General features: G+C 43.6%; 1 protein-coding gene across 6 annotated transcripts in view; it reads left to right on the top strand.

The window, feature by feature from the left end:
- LOC110489654 (PDZ and LIM domain protein 7) overlaps window positions 1-18,744 on the top strand; it is an 89,251-nt gene that overhangs the window by 65,877 nt on the left and 4,630 nt on the right. For all 6 annotated transcript variants that reach the window (XM_036970446.1, XM_036970448.1, XM_036970443.1 and 3 more), the window contains 4 exons: window positions 4,201-4,259; window positions 4,516-4,753; window positions 6,377-6,557; window positions 16,167-16,287. In XM_036970446.1, coding sequence (XP_036826341.1) covers window positions 4,201-4,259; window positions 4,516-4,753; window positions 6,377-6,557; window positions 16,167-16,287 — 599 coding nt within the window. The remainder of the gene's footprint in view (window positions 1-4,200; window positions 4,260-4,515; window positions 4,754-6,376; window positions 6,558-16,166; window positions 16,288-18,744) is intronic.

The raw sequence follows: 18,744 nt of genomic DNA, 5'->3' as shown, positions 1-18,744 counted from the left end.
CTGTCCCCTATACTGTACTGTCCACTATACTGTCCCCTATACTGTCCACTATACTGTCCCCTATACTGTCCACTATACTGTCCCCTATACTGTACTGTCCACTATACTGTCCCCTATACTGTCCACTATACTGTCCCCTATACTGTCCCCTATACTGTACTGTCCACTATACTGTCCCCTATACTGTCCACTATACTGTCCACTATACTGTCCCCTATACTGTCCCCTATACTGTACTGTCCACTATACTGTCCACCACACTGTACTGTCCACCATACTGTCCACTATAATGTTCTGTCCACCATACTGTTCTGTCCACCATACTGTCCACTACACTGTACTGTCCACCATGCTGTCCACCATACTGTACTGTCCACTATACTGTCCACCATACTGTCCACTATACTGTACTGTCCACTATACTGTCCACCACACTGTACTGTCCACCATCTGTCCACCATACTGTCCACTATAATGTTCTGTCCACCATACTGTCCTGTCCCCTATACTGTCCACTACACTGTACTGTCCCCTATACTGTCCCCTATACTGTCCCCTATACTGTACTGTCCACTATACTGTCCACCACACTGTACTGTCCACCATCTGTCCACCATACTGTCCACTATAATGTTCTGTCCACCATACTGTCCTGTCCCCTATACTGTCCACTACACTGTACTGTCCACCATACTGTCCACTACACTGTACTGTCCACTATACTGTACTGTCCACCATGCTGTCCACTATACTGTACTCCACTATACTGTCCACTATACTGTACTGTACTCCACTGTACTGTACTCCACTGTACTGTACTCCACTGTACTGTACTCCACTGTACTGTACTCCACTGAACTGTACTGTACTCCACTATACTGTACTCTGCAATACTATACTACCATACTATGTTGTACACCGCAATACTATACTATCATGCTATACAGCACACCACAATACCATAATACTCTACTGTACTCTGCAATACTATACTACTGTACTCCGCAATACTATACTACCATACTATACTGCACTCTGCAATACTATACTGCCATACCATACTGTACTCTGCAATACTATACTACCATACCATGCTGTACTCTGCAATGCTATACTACCATACTATACTGTACACTACAATACCATAATACTATACTGTACTCTGCAATACTATACTACCATACTTTGCTGTACTCTGCAATACTATACTACCATACTATACTGTACTCTGCAATACTATACTACCATACTATACTGTACTCTGCAAAACTATACTACCATACTATGCTGTACACTACAATACCATAGTACTATGCTGTACACTACAATACCATAATACTATACTGTACTCTGCAATACTATGCTACCCTACTATGCTGTACACTACAATACCATAATACTATACTGTACTCTGCAATACTATACTACCATACTATAACTGTACTCTGCAATACTATACTACCACACTATACTGTACTATGCAAGTATATACTACCATACTATACTGTACGCTGCAATACTATACTACCATACTATACTGTACTCTGCAATACTATACTACCATACTATACTGTACTCTGCAATACTATACTACCATACTATGCTGTACACTACACTACCATAATACTATGCTGTACACTACAATACCATAATACTATACTGTACTCTGCAATACTATACTACCATACTATGCTGTACACTACAATACCATAATACTATATCTGTGTTCTCTCTGCTGCTAGATGTGTAGATGTCGTAATGAGATTGTAATTGGTTCCAGAGATGGCCGTAAGACACATGTTACTGAGACAAATGCTAATAATGCTACAGATGGGGTAGTCAAACTTGATTCAGCCTTGTGACGATTTCTGTCGGAGTGGATGGTTGGGGTCGGGGGGAGATCACAACACAAGTACAGGGTTCCTATGTGGCGCAGAGGTCTAAGGCACTGCATCTCAGGGCTAGAGGCGTCACTATAGACCCTGGTTCGATTCCAGGCTGTATCACAACCGGCCGTGATTGGGAGTTCCATAGTGCGGTGCACAATTTGCCCAGCGTCATCCGGGTTCGAGTTTGGCTGGAGTTAAAAATAACAAATTCTCATTTACATTCATTCCGTACCTTAATTACATCGAGACACGATCATGTCTCTTTCAAGTGGGAATACTTGGGAACAGATTACCTAAATGAAATACAGTTGAAGTTGGAAGTTTACATACACCTGAGCCAAATACATTTAAACTCAGTTTTTCACAATTCCTGACATTTAATCCTAGTAAGTTGGGTGAATTTTGTCCCATTCCTCCTGACAGAGCTCATGTAACTGAGTCAGGGTTGTAGGCCTCCTTGCTCGCACACGCTTTTTCAGTTCTGCCCTCAAATTTTCTATAGGATTGAGATCAGGGCTTTGTCGGCTTGCAAGCATCTCCCTTTTTCCTCCAAACACAACGATGGTCATTATGACCAAACAGTTCTATTAATGTTTAATCAGACCGGAGGACATTTCTCCAAAAAGTACGATCTTTGTCCCCATGTGCAGTTGCAAACCGTATTCTGGCTTTTCTATGGTGGTTTTGGAGCAGTGGCTTCTTCCTTGCTGAGCGGTCTGTCAGGTTATGTTGATAGAGGACTCGTTTTTACTGTGGATATAGATACTTTTGTTCCTGTTTCTTGCAGCTTCACAAGGTCCTTTGCTGTTGTTCTGGGATTGATTTGCGCTTTTCGCCTCAAAGTCCGTTCATCTCTAGGAGACAGAACGTGTCTCCTTCCTGAGCGGTATGACGGCTGCGTGGTCCCATGGTGTTTATACTTGCATATAAACTTCTAAAGCCATGGTATAATTTTCTGGAATTTTCCAAGCTGTTTAAAGACACAGTCAACTTAGTGTATGTAAACTTCTGACCCATTGGAATTGTGATACAGTGAATTATAAGTGAAATAATCTGTCTGTAAAAAAATGTTGGAAAAATGACTTGTGTCATGCACAAAGTAGATGTCCTAACCGACTTGCCAAAACTACAGTTTGTTAACTAGAAATTAGTGGAGTGGTTGAAAAACACAGTCTGCTTAAACTGATAACACATAAATTATTGGTTGGGAAAAGTTTGTGAAACCCCCCCTAGACTAATGACTTCTCCAGAAGCTAATTGGAGTCAGGAGTCGGCTAACCTGGAGTCCAATCAAAGAGACGAGATTGGAGATGTTGGTTAGAGCTGCCTTGCCCTATAAAAAACACTCACAAGAAGCATTTCCTGGTTTGAACCATGCCTCGAACTAAAGAGATCTCAGAAGACCTCAGATTAAGAATTGTTGACTTGCATAAAGCTGGAAAGGGTTCCAAAAGTAGGACGGGAAAATGAATTCCCAAGTTCATCAAGACGTTTTGCAGGAGAACGTTAGGCTATCTGTCCGCCAATTGAAGCTCAACAGAAGTTGGGTGATGCAACAGGACAACGACCCAAAACACAGAAGTAAATCAACAACAGAATGGCTTCGACAGAAGAAAATACGCCTTCTGGAGTGGCCCCAGTCAGAGTCCTCACCTCAACCTGATTGAGATCAGAATGAACCAAGAATATTGCTGAACTGAAACAGTTTTGTAAAGAAAAATGGTCCAAAATTCCTCCTGGCCGTTGTGCAGGTCTGATCCTCAACTACAGAAAACGTTTGGTTGAGGTTATTACTGCCAAAGGAGGGTCAACCAGTTATTAAATCATTTTTCCACTCTACACTGTGAATGTTTACACTGTTTGTTCAATAAAGACATGAAAACATGTAATTGTTTGTGTGTTATTAGTTTAAGCACACTGTGTTTGTCTATTGTTCTGACCTATATGAAGATCAGATCAAATTTTATGACCAATTTATGCAGAAATCCAGGTAATTACAAAGGATTCACATACTTTTTCTTGCCACTGTACAAACCTCAGTCAGTGTGCTGTTTGGAGGAGCATAACTATACCGCGTAACAATTCCCAGTCCACTTTCTGTAAGTGGTGGTATAGTCACAGAGAGAGATAAGGGAGCAATCCTCGCAATGATTTTACCATTATGCTCCTTCCATTTCAAAATGAACACAGAACTCCCTCAATGATGATGGTAATGATGATGTCAGCCACTGCTGCCACTCTACCTCTTCTGAGTCACCATGGTAACCCTAAAGCACATGGTCTTTAAGGGAGTGTGTTTTTTTCTCCCCAGCGTCAAGGCCTCTCTGTCACCTGCTAAGGCCCAGACCCAGACAGCAGACAAACCTGACGGTGAGTCTCTGCAGGTCAGAGTTCAAATGACAGGTTCTGGTAATTATAACATAAATCCAAGCCTTTTATTTATTCGTTAGATGCATTACAACATGTTATAAGCTTTGTTATATCTATTATAGCACATATTATAAGCATAGTAATACATTGTAACACGTGCTATAAGCATTCATACATTCCCATGGTTCCTTATAAGACACTATAGGAGTCTTCCTGTTGAATGCGTTGCATTAAAGCATTGCTCTGGGTTCTCCAGCCTCTAAGACTCCAGCTATAGTCAAGGCTGGTCCTCTGGTACGTCCTCCGTGGGTGACCGACCCAGGGTTCGCTGACCGTTACGCCCCAGACAAGACCAGTACGGTTCTGACCCAGCACAGACAGCCGGCCCAGCCAACGCCCATGCAGAACCGCTCCTCTATCCTACAGGCAGCTCAGCAGGCACCCGAGGACAGCGGAAGGACCCCTCTCTGTGGAGCCTGCAACAAGATCATTAGGTGGGAAACCCCTGACTATACTACCCCCTGTCTGATAGATTAGTAACTACAAGGCCTTTATTTACTACTGCCCCCTGTCTGTTAAATTAGTAACTACAAGGCCTTTATTTACTACTGCCCCCTGTCTGTTAGATTAATAACTACAAGGCCTTTATTTACTACTGCCCCCTGTCTGTTAGATTAATAACTACAAGGCCTTTATTTACTACTGCCCCCTGTCTGTTAGATTAATAACTACAAGGCCTTTATTTACTACTGCCCCCTGTCTGTTAGATTAATAACTACAAGGCCTTTATTTACTACTGCCCCCTGTCTGTTAGATTAATAGCTACAAGGCCTTTATTTACTACTGCCCCCTGTCTGTTAGATTAATAACTACAAGGCCTTTATTTACTACTGCCCCCTGTCTGTTAGATTAATAACTACAAGGCCTTTATTTACTACTGCCCCCTGTTAATAACTACAAGGACTTTATTTACTACTGCCCCCTGTCTGTTAGATTAATAACTACAAGGCTTTTATTTACTACTGCCCCCTGTCTGTTAGATTAATAACTACAAGGCCTTTAATTACTACTGCCCCCTGTTAATAACTACAAGGCCTTTAATTACTACTGCCCCCTGTCTGTTAGATTAATAACTACAATGCCTTTATTTACTACTGCCCCCTGTCTGTTAGATTAATAACTACAAGGCCTTTATTTACTACTGCCCCCTGTTAATAACTACAAGGCCTTTATTTACTACTGCCCCCTGTCTGTAATATCTATGAACGCTAGAGCCAGCCAAACCTGAAATATCACACAATTCTTAATATATTGCATATTTTTTTAACCAAAACTCTGAATGAAAAAGTAGCTCCATATCGGGTCAATACAACAACTGCTGTTCCTTACATCAGTCCTAAATGAAAAAGTAGTGTACTGTAGAGAGGATAAACTCCATCGACTATCATTTCATAATAGACTGGATTTATTTCATTGAACTGCTGACCATGTTACCTGACCAGGGAATACTCTTTATATAACCTCATCATTATTCTTTGGAAAAGAACCGTTCTCTGTTGAACTGGAACCACCTGACACTGTTAGATTAATAGCCACCTGACAGTTAAGTGGATACATACAGTAAGTCATGTCAGTGACGATAGGATCACTATTTTCCATTTAAAAGAGAGCTGTGTCTTAACAGACATAGTAGAAACCTCTGTTACTCCCAGCTGGGCTTAACTAGCTGGTGGTGTGTGTGTGTGTGTGTGTGTGTGTGTGTGTGTGTGTGTGTGTGTGTGTGTGTGTGTGTGTCTCTCTGTGTGTGCGCGCGTCTCTCTGTGTGTGGCTCTCGGTGTGTGTCTCTCGGTGTGTGTGTCTGTGTGTCTCTGTGTCTGTGTGTCTCTGTGTGTGTGTGTCTTGTGTGTGTGTGTGTCTCTGTGTGTCTCTGTGTGTGTGTCTCTGTGTGTGTGTGTGTGTGTGTGTCTCTGTGTGTGTGTGTGTGTGTGTGTGTGTGTGTGTGTGTGTGTGTCTCTGTGTGTGTGTGTGTGTCTCTGTGTGTGTGTGTGTGTCTCTGTGTGTGTGTGTGTGTGTCTCTGTGTGTGTTTGTGTGCGCGTCTCTGTGTGTGTGTGTCTAGGGGCCGGTACCTGGTGGCTCTGGGTCAGTCCTGGCACCCAGAAGAGTTCCAGTGTTCCCAGTGTAAGGTGATGTTGGATGAGGGAGGATTCTTTGAGGAGAAAGGCTCAATCTTCTGCTCCAAGTGTTATGATAACCGCTGTGCTCCCAACTGTGCCAAATGCAAGAAGACGATCGTAGGGGTAAGATCTGTCTTTCTACCATCATCCATGATAATACTGTTTTATATTTTTTATTCAATCTTTATTTCAAATAAAGTACAATTTTATTTGTCACATACGCCAAATACAACAGTGAAATGCTGAATACCACAGGTGTAGTAGACCTTACAGTGAAATGCTGAATACAACAGGTGTAGTAGACTTTACAGTGAAATGCTGAATACAACAGGTGTAGTAGACCTTACAGTGAAATGCTGAATACAACAGATGTAGTAGACCTCACAGTGAAATGCTGAATACAACAGGTGTAGTAGACCTTACAGTGAAATGCTGAATACGACAGGTGTAGTAGACCTTACAGTGAAATGCTGAATACAACAGGTGTAGTAGACCTTACAGTGAAATGCTGAATGCAACAGGTGTAGTAGACCTTACAGTGAAATGCTGAATACAACAGGTGTAGGTAGACCTTACAGTGAAATGCTGAATACAACAGGTGTAGGTAGACCTTACAGTGAAATGCTGAATACAACAGGTGTAGTAGGCCTTACAGTGAAATGCTGAATACAACAGGTGTAGTAGACCTTACAGTGAAATGCTGAATACAACAGGTGTAGTAGACCTCACAGTGAAATGCTGAATACAACAGGTGTAGTAGACCTCACAGTGAAATGCTGAATACAACAGGGGTAGTAGACCTTACAGTGAAATGCTGACTACAACAGGTGTAGTAGACCTTACAGTGAAATGCTGAATACAACAGGTGTAGTAGACCTCACAGTGAAATAATGAAAACAACAGGTGTAGTAGACCTTACAGTGAAATGCTGAATACAACAGGTGTAGTAGACCTTACAGTGAAATGCTGAATACAACAGGTGTAGTAGACCTCACAGTGAAATGCTGAATACAACAGGTGTAGTAGACCTCACAGTGAAATGCTGAATACAACAGGTGTAGTAGACCTTACAGTGTAATGCTGAATACAACAGGTGTAGTAGACCTCACAGTGAAATGCTGAATACAACAGGTGTGGTAGACCTTACAGTGTAATGCTGAATACAACAGGTGTAGTAGACCTCACAGTGAAATGCTGAATACAACAGGTGTAGTAGACCTCACAGTGAAATGCTGAATACAACAGGTGTAGTAGACCTTACAGTGAAATGCTGAATACAACAGGTGTAGTAGACCTCACAGTGAAATGCTGAATACAACAGGTGTGGTAGACCTTACAGTGAAATGCTGAATACAACAGGTGTGGTAGACCTTACAGTGTAATGCTGAATACAACAGGTGTAGTAGACCTTACAGTGAAATGCTGAATACAACAGGTGTAGTAGACCTCACAGTGAAATGCTGAATACAACAGGTGTGGTAGACCTTACAGTGAAATGCTGAATACAACAGGTGTAGTAGACCTTACAGTGAAATGCTGAATACAACAGGTGTGGTAGACCTTACAGTGTAATGCTGAATACAACAGGTGTAGTAGACCTTACAGTGAAATGCTGAATACAACAGGTGTAGTAGACCTCACAGTGAAATGCTGAATACAACAGGTGTAGTAGACCTTACAGTGAAATGCTGAATACAACAGGTGTAGTAGACCTTACAGTGAAATGCTGAATACAACAGGTGTAGTAGACCTTACAGTGAAATGCTGAATACAACAGGTGTAGTAGACCTTACAGTGAAATGCTGAATACAACAGATGTAGTAGACCTTACAGTGAAATGCTGAATACAACAGGTGTAGTAGACCTTACAGTGAAATGCTGAATACCACAGGTGTAGTAGACCTTACAGTGAAATGCTGAATACAACAGGTGTAGTAGACCTTACAGTGAAATGCTGAATATAACAGGTGTAGTAGACCTCACAGTGAAATAATGAATACAACAGGTGTAGTAGACCTTACAGTGAAATGCTGAATACAACAGGTGTGGTAGACCTTACAGTGTAATGCTGAATACAACAGGTGTAGTAGACCTTACAGTGAAATGCTGAATACAACAGGTGTAGTAGACCTCACAGTGAAATGCTGAATACAACAGGTGTAGTAGACCTCACAGTGAAATGCTGAATACAACAGGTGTAGTAGACCTCACAGTGAAATGCTGAATATAACAGGTGTAGTAGACCTTACAGTGAAATACTGAATACAACAGGTGTAGTAGACCTCACAGTGAAATGCTGAATACAACAGGTGTAGTAGACCTCACAGTGAAATGCTGAATACAACAGATGTAGTAGACCTCACAGTGAAATGCTGAATACAACAGTAGACCTTACAGTGAAATGCTGAATACAACAGGTGTAGTAGACCTTACAGTGAAATGCTGAATACAACAGGTGTAGTAGACCTTACAGTGAAATGCTGAATACAACAGGTGTAGTAGACCTTACAGTGAAATGCTGAATACAACAGGTGTAGTAGACCTTACAGTGAAATGCTGAAAACAACAGGTGTAGTAGACCTCACAGTGAAATGCTGAATACAACAGGTGTAGTAGACCTTACAGTGAAATGCTGAATACAACAGGTGTAGTAGACCTTACAGTGAAATGCTGAATACAACAGGTGTAGTAGACCTTACAGTGAAATGCTGAATACGACAGGTGTAGTAGACCTTACAGTGAAATGCTGAATACAACAGGTGTAGTAGACCTTACAGTGAAATGCTGAATACAACAGGTGTAGTAGACCTTACAGTGAAATGCTGAATACAACAGGTGTAGTAGACCTTACAGTGAAATGCTGAATACAACAGGTGTAGGTAGACCTTACAGTGAAATGCTGAATACAACAGGTGTAGTAGACCTTACAGTGAAATGCTGAATACAACAGGTGTAGGTAGACCTCACAGTGAAATGCTGAATACAACAGGTGTAGTAGACCTTACAGTGAAATGCTGAATACAACAGGTGTAGTAGACCTTACAGTGAAATGCTGAATACAACAGGTGTAGTAGACCTTACAGTGAAATGCTGAATACAACAGGTGTAGTAGACCTTACAGTGAAATGCTGAATACAACAGGTGTAGTAGACCTCACAGTGAAATGCTGAATACAACAGGTGCAGTAGACCTCACAGTGAAATACTGACTACAACAGGTGTAGTAGACCTTAGTGAAATGCTGAATACAACAGGTGTAGTAGACCTTACAGTGAAATACTGACTACAACAGGTGTAGTAGACCTTACAGTGAAATGCTGAATACAACAGGTGTAGTAGACCTTACAGTGAAATGCTGAATACAACAGGTGTAGTAGACCTCACAGTGAAATGCTGAATACAACAGGTGTAGTAGACCTCACAGTGAAATGCTGAATACAACAGGTGTAGTAGACCTCACAGTGAAATGCTGAATACAACAGGTGTAGTAGACCTCACAGTGAAATGCTGAATACAACAGGTGTAGTAGACCTCACAGTGAAATGCTGAATACAACAGGTGTAGTAGACCTCACAGTGAAATACTGAATACAACAGGTGTAGTAGACCTCACAGTGAAATACTGAATACAACAGGTGTAGTAGACCTCACAGTGAAATGCTGAATACAACAGGTGTAGTAGACCTCACAGTGAAATACTGAATACAACAGGTGTAGTAGACCTTACAGTGAAATACTGAATACAACAGGTGTAGTAGACCTTACAGTGAAATGCTGAATACAACAGGTGTAGTAGACCTCACAGTGAAATGCTGAATACAACAGGTGTAGTAGACCTTACAGTGAAATGCTGAATACAACAGGTGTAGTAGACCTTACAGTGAAATGCTGAATACAACAGATGTAGTAGACCTTACAGTGAAATGCTGAATACAACAGGTGTAGTAGACCTTACAGTGAAATGCTGAATACAACGGGTGTAGTAGACCTCACAGTGAAATGCTGAATACAACAGGTGTAGTAGACCTCACAGTGAAATACTGAATACAACAGGTGTAGTAGACCTCACAGTGAAATGCTGAATACAACAGGTGTAGTAGACCTCACAGTGAAATGCTGAATACAACAGGTGTAGTAGACCTTACAGTGAAATGCTGAATACAACAGGTGTAGTAGACCTCACAGTGAAATGCTGAATACAACAGGTGTAGTAGACCTCACAGTGAAATGCTGAATACAACAGGTGTAGTAGACCTCACAGTGAAATGCTGAATACAACAGGTGTAGTAGACCTCACAGTGAAATGCTGAATACAACAGGTGTAGTAGACCTCACAGTGAAATGCTGAATACAACAGGTGTAGTAGACCTTACAGTGAAATGCTGAAAACAACAGGTGTAGTAGACCTCACAGTGAAATGCTGAATACAACAGGTGTAGTAGACCTTACAGTGAAATGCTGAATACAACAGGTGTAGTAGACCTTACAGTGAAATGCTGAATACAACAGGTGTAGTAGACCTTACAGTGAAATGCTGAATACGACAGGTGTAGTAGACCTTACAGTGAAATGCTGAATACAACAGGTGTAGTAGACCTTACAGTGAAATGCTGAATACAACAGGTGTAGTAGACCTTACAGTGAAATGCTGAATACAACAGGTGTAGTAGACCTTACAGTGAAATGCTGAATACAACAGGTGTAGGTAGACCTTACAGTGAAATGCTGAATACAACAGGTGTAGTAGACCTTACAGTGAAATGCTGAATACAACAGGTGTAGGTAGACCTCACAGTGAAATGCTGAATACAACAGGTGTAGTAGACCTTACAGTGAAATGCTGAATACAACAGGTGTAGTAGACCTTACAGTGAAATGCTGAATACAACAGGTGTAGTAGACCTCACAGTGAAATGCTGAATACAACAGGTGCAGTAGACCTCACAGTGAAATACTGACTACAACAGGTGTAGTAGACCTTAGTGAAATGCTGAATACAACAGGTGTAGTAGACCTTACAGTGAAATACTGACTACAACAGGTGTAGTAGACCTTACAGTGAAATGCTGAATACAACAGGTGTAGTAGACCTTACAGTGAAATGCTGAATACAACAGGTGTAGTAGACCTCACAGTGAAATGCTGAATACAACAGGTGTAGTAGACCTCACAGTGAAATGCTGAATACAACAGGTGTAGTAGACCTCACAGTGAAATGCTGAATACAACAGGTGTAGTAGACCTCACAGTGAAATGCTGAATACAACAGGTGTAGTAGACCTCACAGTGAAATGCTGAATACAACAGGTGTAGTAGACCTCACAGTGAAATACTGAATACAACAGGTGTAGTAGACCTCACAGTGAAATACTGAATACAACAGGTGTAGTAGACCTCACAGTGAAATGCTGAATACAACAGGTGTAGTAGACCTCACAGTGAAATGCTGAATACAACAGGTGTAGTAGACCTCACAGTGAAATACTGAATACAACAGGTGTAGTAGACCTTACAGTGAAATACTGAATACAACAGGTGTAGTAGACCTTACAGTGAAATGCTGAATACAACAGGTGTAGTAGACCTCACAGTGAAATGCTGAATACAACAGGTGTAGTAGACCTTACAGTGAAATGCTGAATACAACAGGTGTAGTAGACCTTACAGTGAAATGCTGAATACAACAGGTGTAGTAGACCTTACAGTGAAATGCTGAATACAACGGGTGTAGTAGACCTCACAGTGAAATGCTGAATACAACAGGTGTAGTAGACCTCACAGTGAAATACTGAATACAACAGGTGTAGTAGACCTCACAGTGAAATGCTGAATACAACAGGTGTAGTAGACCTCACAGTGAAATGCTGAATACAACAGGTGTAGTAGACCTTACAGTGAAATGCTGAATACAACAGGTGTAGTAGACCTCACAGTGAAATGCTGAATACAACAGGTGTAGTAGACCTCACAGTGAAATGCTGAATACAACAGGTGTAGTAGACCTCACAGTGAAATGCTGAATACAACAGGTGTAGTAGACCTCACAGTGAAATGCTGAATACAACAGGTGTAGTAGACCTCACAGTGAAATGCTGAATACAACAGGTGTAGTAGACCTTACAGTGAAATGCTGAATACAACAGGTGTAGTAGACCTTACAGTGAAATGCTGAATACAACAGGTGTAGTAGACCTTACAGTGAAATGCTGAATACAACAGATGTAGTAGACCTTACAGTGAAATGCTGAATACAACAGGTGTAGTAGACCTTACAGTGAAATGCTGAATACAACAGGTGTAGTAGACCTTACAGTGAAATGCTGAATACAACAGGTGTAGTAGACCTTACAGTGAAATGCTGAATACAACAGGTGTAGTAGACCTTACAGTGAAATACTGACTACAACAGGTGTAGTAGACCGTACAGTGAAATGCTGAATACAACAGTTGTAGTAGACCTTACAGTGAAATGCTGAATACAACAGGTGTAGTAGACCTTACAGTATAAATGCTGAATACAACAGGTGTGGTAGACCTCACAGTGAAATGCTGAATACAACAGATGTAGTAGACCTTACAGTGAAATGCTGAATACAACAGGTGTAGTAGACCTCACAGTGAAATGCTGAATACAACAGATGTAGTAGACCTTACAGTGAAATGCTGAATACAACAGGTGTAGTAGACCTTACAGTGAAATGCTGAATACAACAGGTGTAGTAGACCTTACAGTGAAATGCTGAATACAACAGGTGTAGTAGACCTTACAGTGAAATGCTGAATACAACAGGTGTAGTAGACCTCACAGTGAAATGCTGAATACAACAGGTGTAGTAGACCTCACAGTGAAATGCTGACTACAACAGGTGTAGTTGACCTTACAGTGAAATGCTGACTTACAAACCCTTAACCAACAGTGCGGTTTTAAGAAAAATGAAGAGTTAAGAAAATATTTACAAAATAAACTAAAGTACCAACAAAAGTCACACAAAATAACAATAACGAGGCGGAGTAGGGGGTACCGGTACAGAGCAGGGGGTACCGGTACAGAGTAGGGGGTACCGGTACAGAGTAGGGGGTACCGGTACAGAGCAGGGGGTACCGGTACAGAGCAGGGGGTACCGGTACAGAGCAGGGGGTACCGGTACAGAGCAGGGGGTACCGGTACAGAGCAGGGGGTACCGGTACAGAGCAGGGGGTACCGGTACAGAGCAGGGGGTACCGGTACAGAGCAGGGGGTACCGGTACAGCCGGGTACAGAGCAGGGGGTACCGGTACAGAGCAGGGGGTACCGGTACAGAGCAGGGGGTACCGGTACAGAGCAGGGTCAATATGAGTCAGTACAGAGTCAATATGCTGGTTAGTCAAGGTAATTGAGGTAATGTGTACATGTAGGTAGGGGTGAAGTGACTATGCATAGATGATAAACAGCGAGTATCAGCAGTGTTAACAACAAATAGGGGGGAGGGGGGAGGCATTTTGATTAATTGTTCAGCAGTCTTATGTCTTGGGGGGGTAGAAGATGTTAAGGAGCCTTTTGGACCTAGACTCAAATCAAATCAAATCAAACTTGGCGCTACGGTACCGGTTGACATAGAGAGAACAGTCTATGACTAGGATGGCTGGAGTCTTTGAAAATTTTTAGAGCCTTCCTTTGATGGCAGGAAGCTTGGCCCCAGTGATGTACATATATATACCAGGCGGTGTACTGCAATGTACTGGGCCGTACGCACTACCCTCTGTAGTGCCTTGCGGTCGGATGCCGAGAATGAAACCTGTCAGGATGCTCTAGATGTTGCAGCTGTAGAACTTTTTGAGGATCTGGGGACCCATGCCAAATCTTTTCAGTCCCCTGAGGGAGAATAGGCAATGTCGTGCCCTCTTCACGACTGTCTTGGTGTGTTTGGACCATGATAGTTTGTTGGTGATGTGGACTCCAAGGAACTTGAAGCTCTCAACCTGCTCCACTACAGCTCCGTCGATGAGAATGGGAGCGTCATAGGCACTTCTTTTCCTGTAGTCCACGATCATCTCCTTTGTCTTGCTCACATTGAGGGAGAGGTTGTTGACCTGGCACCACACTGCCAGGCTGTCATCATTGTCGGTGATCAGACCGCTGTGTCGTCGGCAAAGTTAATGATGGTGTTGGAGTCGTGCTTGCCCACGCAGTCGTGGGTGAACAGGGAGTACAGGAGGGGACTAAGCACGCACCCCTGAGGGGCCCCTGTGTTGGCGAGCAGCATGACAGATGTGTTGTTGTCTACCCTCACCACCTGGGGGCGGCCAGTCAGGAAGTCCAGGATCCAGTTGCAGAGGGAGGGGTTTAGTACCAGGGTCCTTAGCTTAGTGATGAGCTTTGAGGGCACTATGGTGTTGAATTCTGAGCTGTCGTCAATGAACAGCATTCTGACATAGGTGTTCCTTTTGTCCAGGTGTGAAAGGGTAGTGTGGAGTGAAATAGAGATTGCGTCATCTGTGGATTTGTTGGGCCGGTATGTGAATGGGAGTGAGTCTAGGGTTTCTGGGATGATGCTGTTGATGTGAGTTATGACCACTCTTTTCAAGGCATTTCATGGCTACAGATGTAAGTGCTACGGGACATGACTAGGATGACGCTTTGCCTGTTTGATGGTTCGACGGAGGGCATAGCGGAATTCATTATAAGCGTCCGGATTAGTGTTCCGCTCCTTGAAAGTGCCAGTTCTAGCCTTTAGCTCAGTGTGGGTGTTCCCTGTAATCCATGGCTTCTGGTTGTGGTATGCACGTACGGTCACTGTGGGGACGACGTCCTCAATGCACTTATTGATGAAGCCGATGACTGATGTGGTATTCCCCTCGATGCTTATTGGATGAACACCGGAACATGTTCCAGTCTGGGATGGCAAAACAGTCCTGTAGCTTAGCCTCTGTGTCATCTGACCACTTTCGTATTGAGCGAGTCACCAGTACTTCCTGCTTTAGCTTTTGAATCAGGAGGATAGAATTATGGTCAGATTTGCCAAATGGAGGGAGAGGGAGAGCTTTGTCTTGTGTAAAAGATCTGTGTAAAAGTTGTAAAAGCTTTGAATGCATCTCTGTGTGTGGAGTAAAGGCGGTCTAGAGTTTTTTTTTTTTTTCTCTCTCTCTCTGGTTGCACATGAGGAATGGATTTTAAGTTTTCCTGCATTAAAACCCCCGGCCACTAGGAGCGCCGCCTCTGGATTTGCCTTTTCTTGTTTGCTTATGGCCTTATACAGCTCGCTGAGGGCTGTCTTAGTGCCAGCATCAGATTGTGTTGCATCATATTGTAGTGGTAATTGTCAGCTAGGAAACATATATATGAAAACTCTCTTGGTAAATAGTGGGGTCTTACAGCTTATCATGAGGTACTCTACCTCAGGCAAGCAAAACCTTGAGACTTCTTTTAATGTTAGATTTTGCGGACCAGGTGTTATTGACAAAATAGACACAGACCATCAACCCATCAAGTGGTTACCGGAGGCAGCTGTTCTGTCTTGCCGATGCACCGAAAACCCAGCCAACTAGGCAAGTCAATTAAGAACAAATTCTTATTTACAAATAATGGCCTACCAACAGCCAAGAGTCTTCCTGTGGGGACGAAACAAATACAAAATAAAAATAGGACAAACAAGACGAGAGGAATATGGACCACAAGCTAGTTTAGCAGGACACAATGTACCTACCTACCTGTAAGCTGAGGCCTTGACCCCCCTTTCCTTCCTTCCTCCGTTTAGGATATCATGCATGCTCTGAAGATGACCTACCATGTCCAGTGTTTCATGTGTGCTGCGTGTAAGAGCCCCATCAGAAACCAGGCCTTCTATATGGAGGAGGGAGAACCTTACTGTGAGAGAGGTGAGGCTCTAACTTTTCAATCAAAACAGAGGGAAAATTGTTTGAGGTTAGAGAAGTATTGAGTTAAACTACATGTACTACACATTCACAGCCTTTGGTGTGGACAGGTTGTCTCTGCTTTCTCTCGCTCCATCTACTGCTTCTATAAATTATGACTTCATATGGGAGCATCTACTTAGCTGACTGTATGTTATGTGTTTGTCTATTAGTTTATAAACTCAGCAAAAAAAAATAAACATCCCTTTTTTCAGGACCCTGTCTTTCAAAGATAATTCCTAAAAATCCAAATAACTTCACAGATCTTCATTGTAAAGGGTTTAAACACTGTTTCCCATGCTTGTTCAATGAACCATAAACAATTAATGAACATGCACCTGTGGAACGGTCGTTAAGACACTAACAGCTTACAGACGGTAGGCAATTAAGGTCACAGTTATGAAAACTTAGGACCTGAAAGAGGGTTTTCTACAGACTCTGACAAACACCAAAAGAAAGATGCCCAGGGTCCCTGCTCATCTGCGTGAACGTGCCTTAGGCATGCTGCATGGAGTCATGAGGACTGCAGATGTGGCCAGGATAATAAATTGCAATGTCTGTACTGTGAGAAGCCTAAGACAGCACTACAGGGAGACAGGACGGACAAGCTGATCGTCCTCGCAGTGGCAGACCACGTGTAACAACACCTGCACAGGATCGGTACATCTGAACCCTTCCTGCAGGCTCATCCTGACATGACCCTCCAGCACGACAATGCCACCAGCTATACTGCTCGTTCTGTTTATGTGTCAGTTGTTGAATCTTGTTATGTTCATACAAATATTTACACATGTTCAGTTTGCTGAAAATAAACTCAGTCGACAGTGAGAGGAGGTTTCTTTTTTTTGTTGCTGAGTTTATAAATGGAGCTTCTGCTTTCTCTATTGTGCTGCTGTGATTGGTTTCATGGGTCATAATACATCTCTCGACACAGACACGCTGTTGCTGTCTCTCACACACTCACACACTCACACGGCTCAGGAGTGGGTTGCTTTGTTATCAGAGGGAGTACTCAGAATAATGCCTTCAGCGTTGATAAACATTTTGCAGCCTCAGCACCTCTCTGGGATTGTCCTGCTGTCTCACACACACACACACACACACACACACACACACACACACACACACACACACACACACACACACACACACACACACACTCGCTCTGAGTACTGTCTCTAAAGCCTGCCACTTTCTTCAAGTCCTTCCCTACACGCTGGGACATCACTGATGTCATCCCTTCATCACTGATGTCATCCCTTCCCTACACGCTGGGACATCACTGATCTCATCCCTTCCCTACACGATGGGACATCACTGATCTCATCCCTTCCCTACGCGCTGGGACATCACTGATCTCATCCCTTCATCACTGATGTCATCCCTTCCCTACACGCTGGGACATCACTGATCTCATCCCTTCACCACTGATGTCATCCCTTCCCTACACACTGGGACATCACTGATCTCATCCCTTCACCACTGATGTCATCCCTTCCCTACACGCTGGGACATCACTGATCTCATCCCTTCCCTACACGCTGGGACGTCACTGATCTCATCCATTCTCTACACGCTGGGACATCACTGATCTCATCCCTTCTCTACACGCTGGGACATCACTGATGTCATCCCTTCTCTACACGCTGGGACATCACTGATCTCATAGCCTAGTGGTTAGAGGAGGGAGGGAGGCAGGTAGCCTAGTGGTTAGAGGGGGGAGGGAGGCAGGTAGCCTAGTGGTTAGAGGAGGGAGGGAGGGAGGCAGGTAGCCTAGTGGTTAGAGGAGGGAGGGAGGGAGGCAGGTAGCCTAGTGGTTAGAGGAGGGAGGGAGGGAGGCAGGTAGCCTAGTGGTTAGAGGAGGGAGGGAGGGAGGCAGGTAGCCTAGTGGTTAGAGGAGGGAGGGAGGGAGGCAGGTAGCCTAGTGGTTAGAGGAGGGAGGGAGGGAGGCAGGTAGCCTAGTGGTTAGAGGAGGGAGGGAGGGAGGCAGGTAGCCTAGTGGTTAGAGGAGGGAGGGAGGGAGGCAGGTAGCCTAGTGGTTAGGGGAGGGAGGGAGGGAGGCAGGTAGCCTAGTGGTTAGAGGAGGGAGGGAGGCAGGTAGCCTAGTGGTTAGAGGAGGGAGGGAGGGAGGCAGGTAGCCTAGTGGTTAGAGGAGGGGGGGAGGGAGGGAGGCAGGTAGCCTAGTGATTAGAGGAGGGAGGGAGGGAGGGAGGCAGGTAGCCTAGTGGTTAGAGGAGGGAGGGAGGGAGGCAGGTAGCCTAGTGGTTAGAGGAAGGAGGGAGGGAGGCAGGTAGCCTAGTGGTTAGAGGGGGGATTCAGGCAGGTAGCCTAGTGGTTAGAAGAGGAAGGGAGGCAGGTAGCCTAGTGTTTAGAGGAGGGAGGGAGGCAGGTAGCCTAGTGGTTAGAAGAGGGAGGGAGGCA

This window comes from Oncorhynchus mykiss, chromosome 31 (assembly GCF_013265735.2).
Source record: "Oncorhynchus mykiss isolate Arlee chromosome 31, USDA_OmykA_1.1, whole genome shotgun sequence".
Lineage (NCBI taxonomy): Eukaryota > Metazoa > Chordata > Actinopteri > Salmoniformes > Salmonidae > Oncorhynchus > Oncorhynchus mykiss.
Note: the sequence above shows the minus strand (reverse complement) of the source record. Positions and strands in the feature narration are given on the sequence as shown.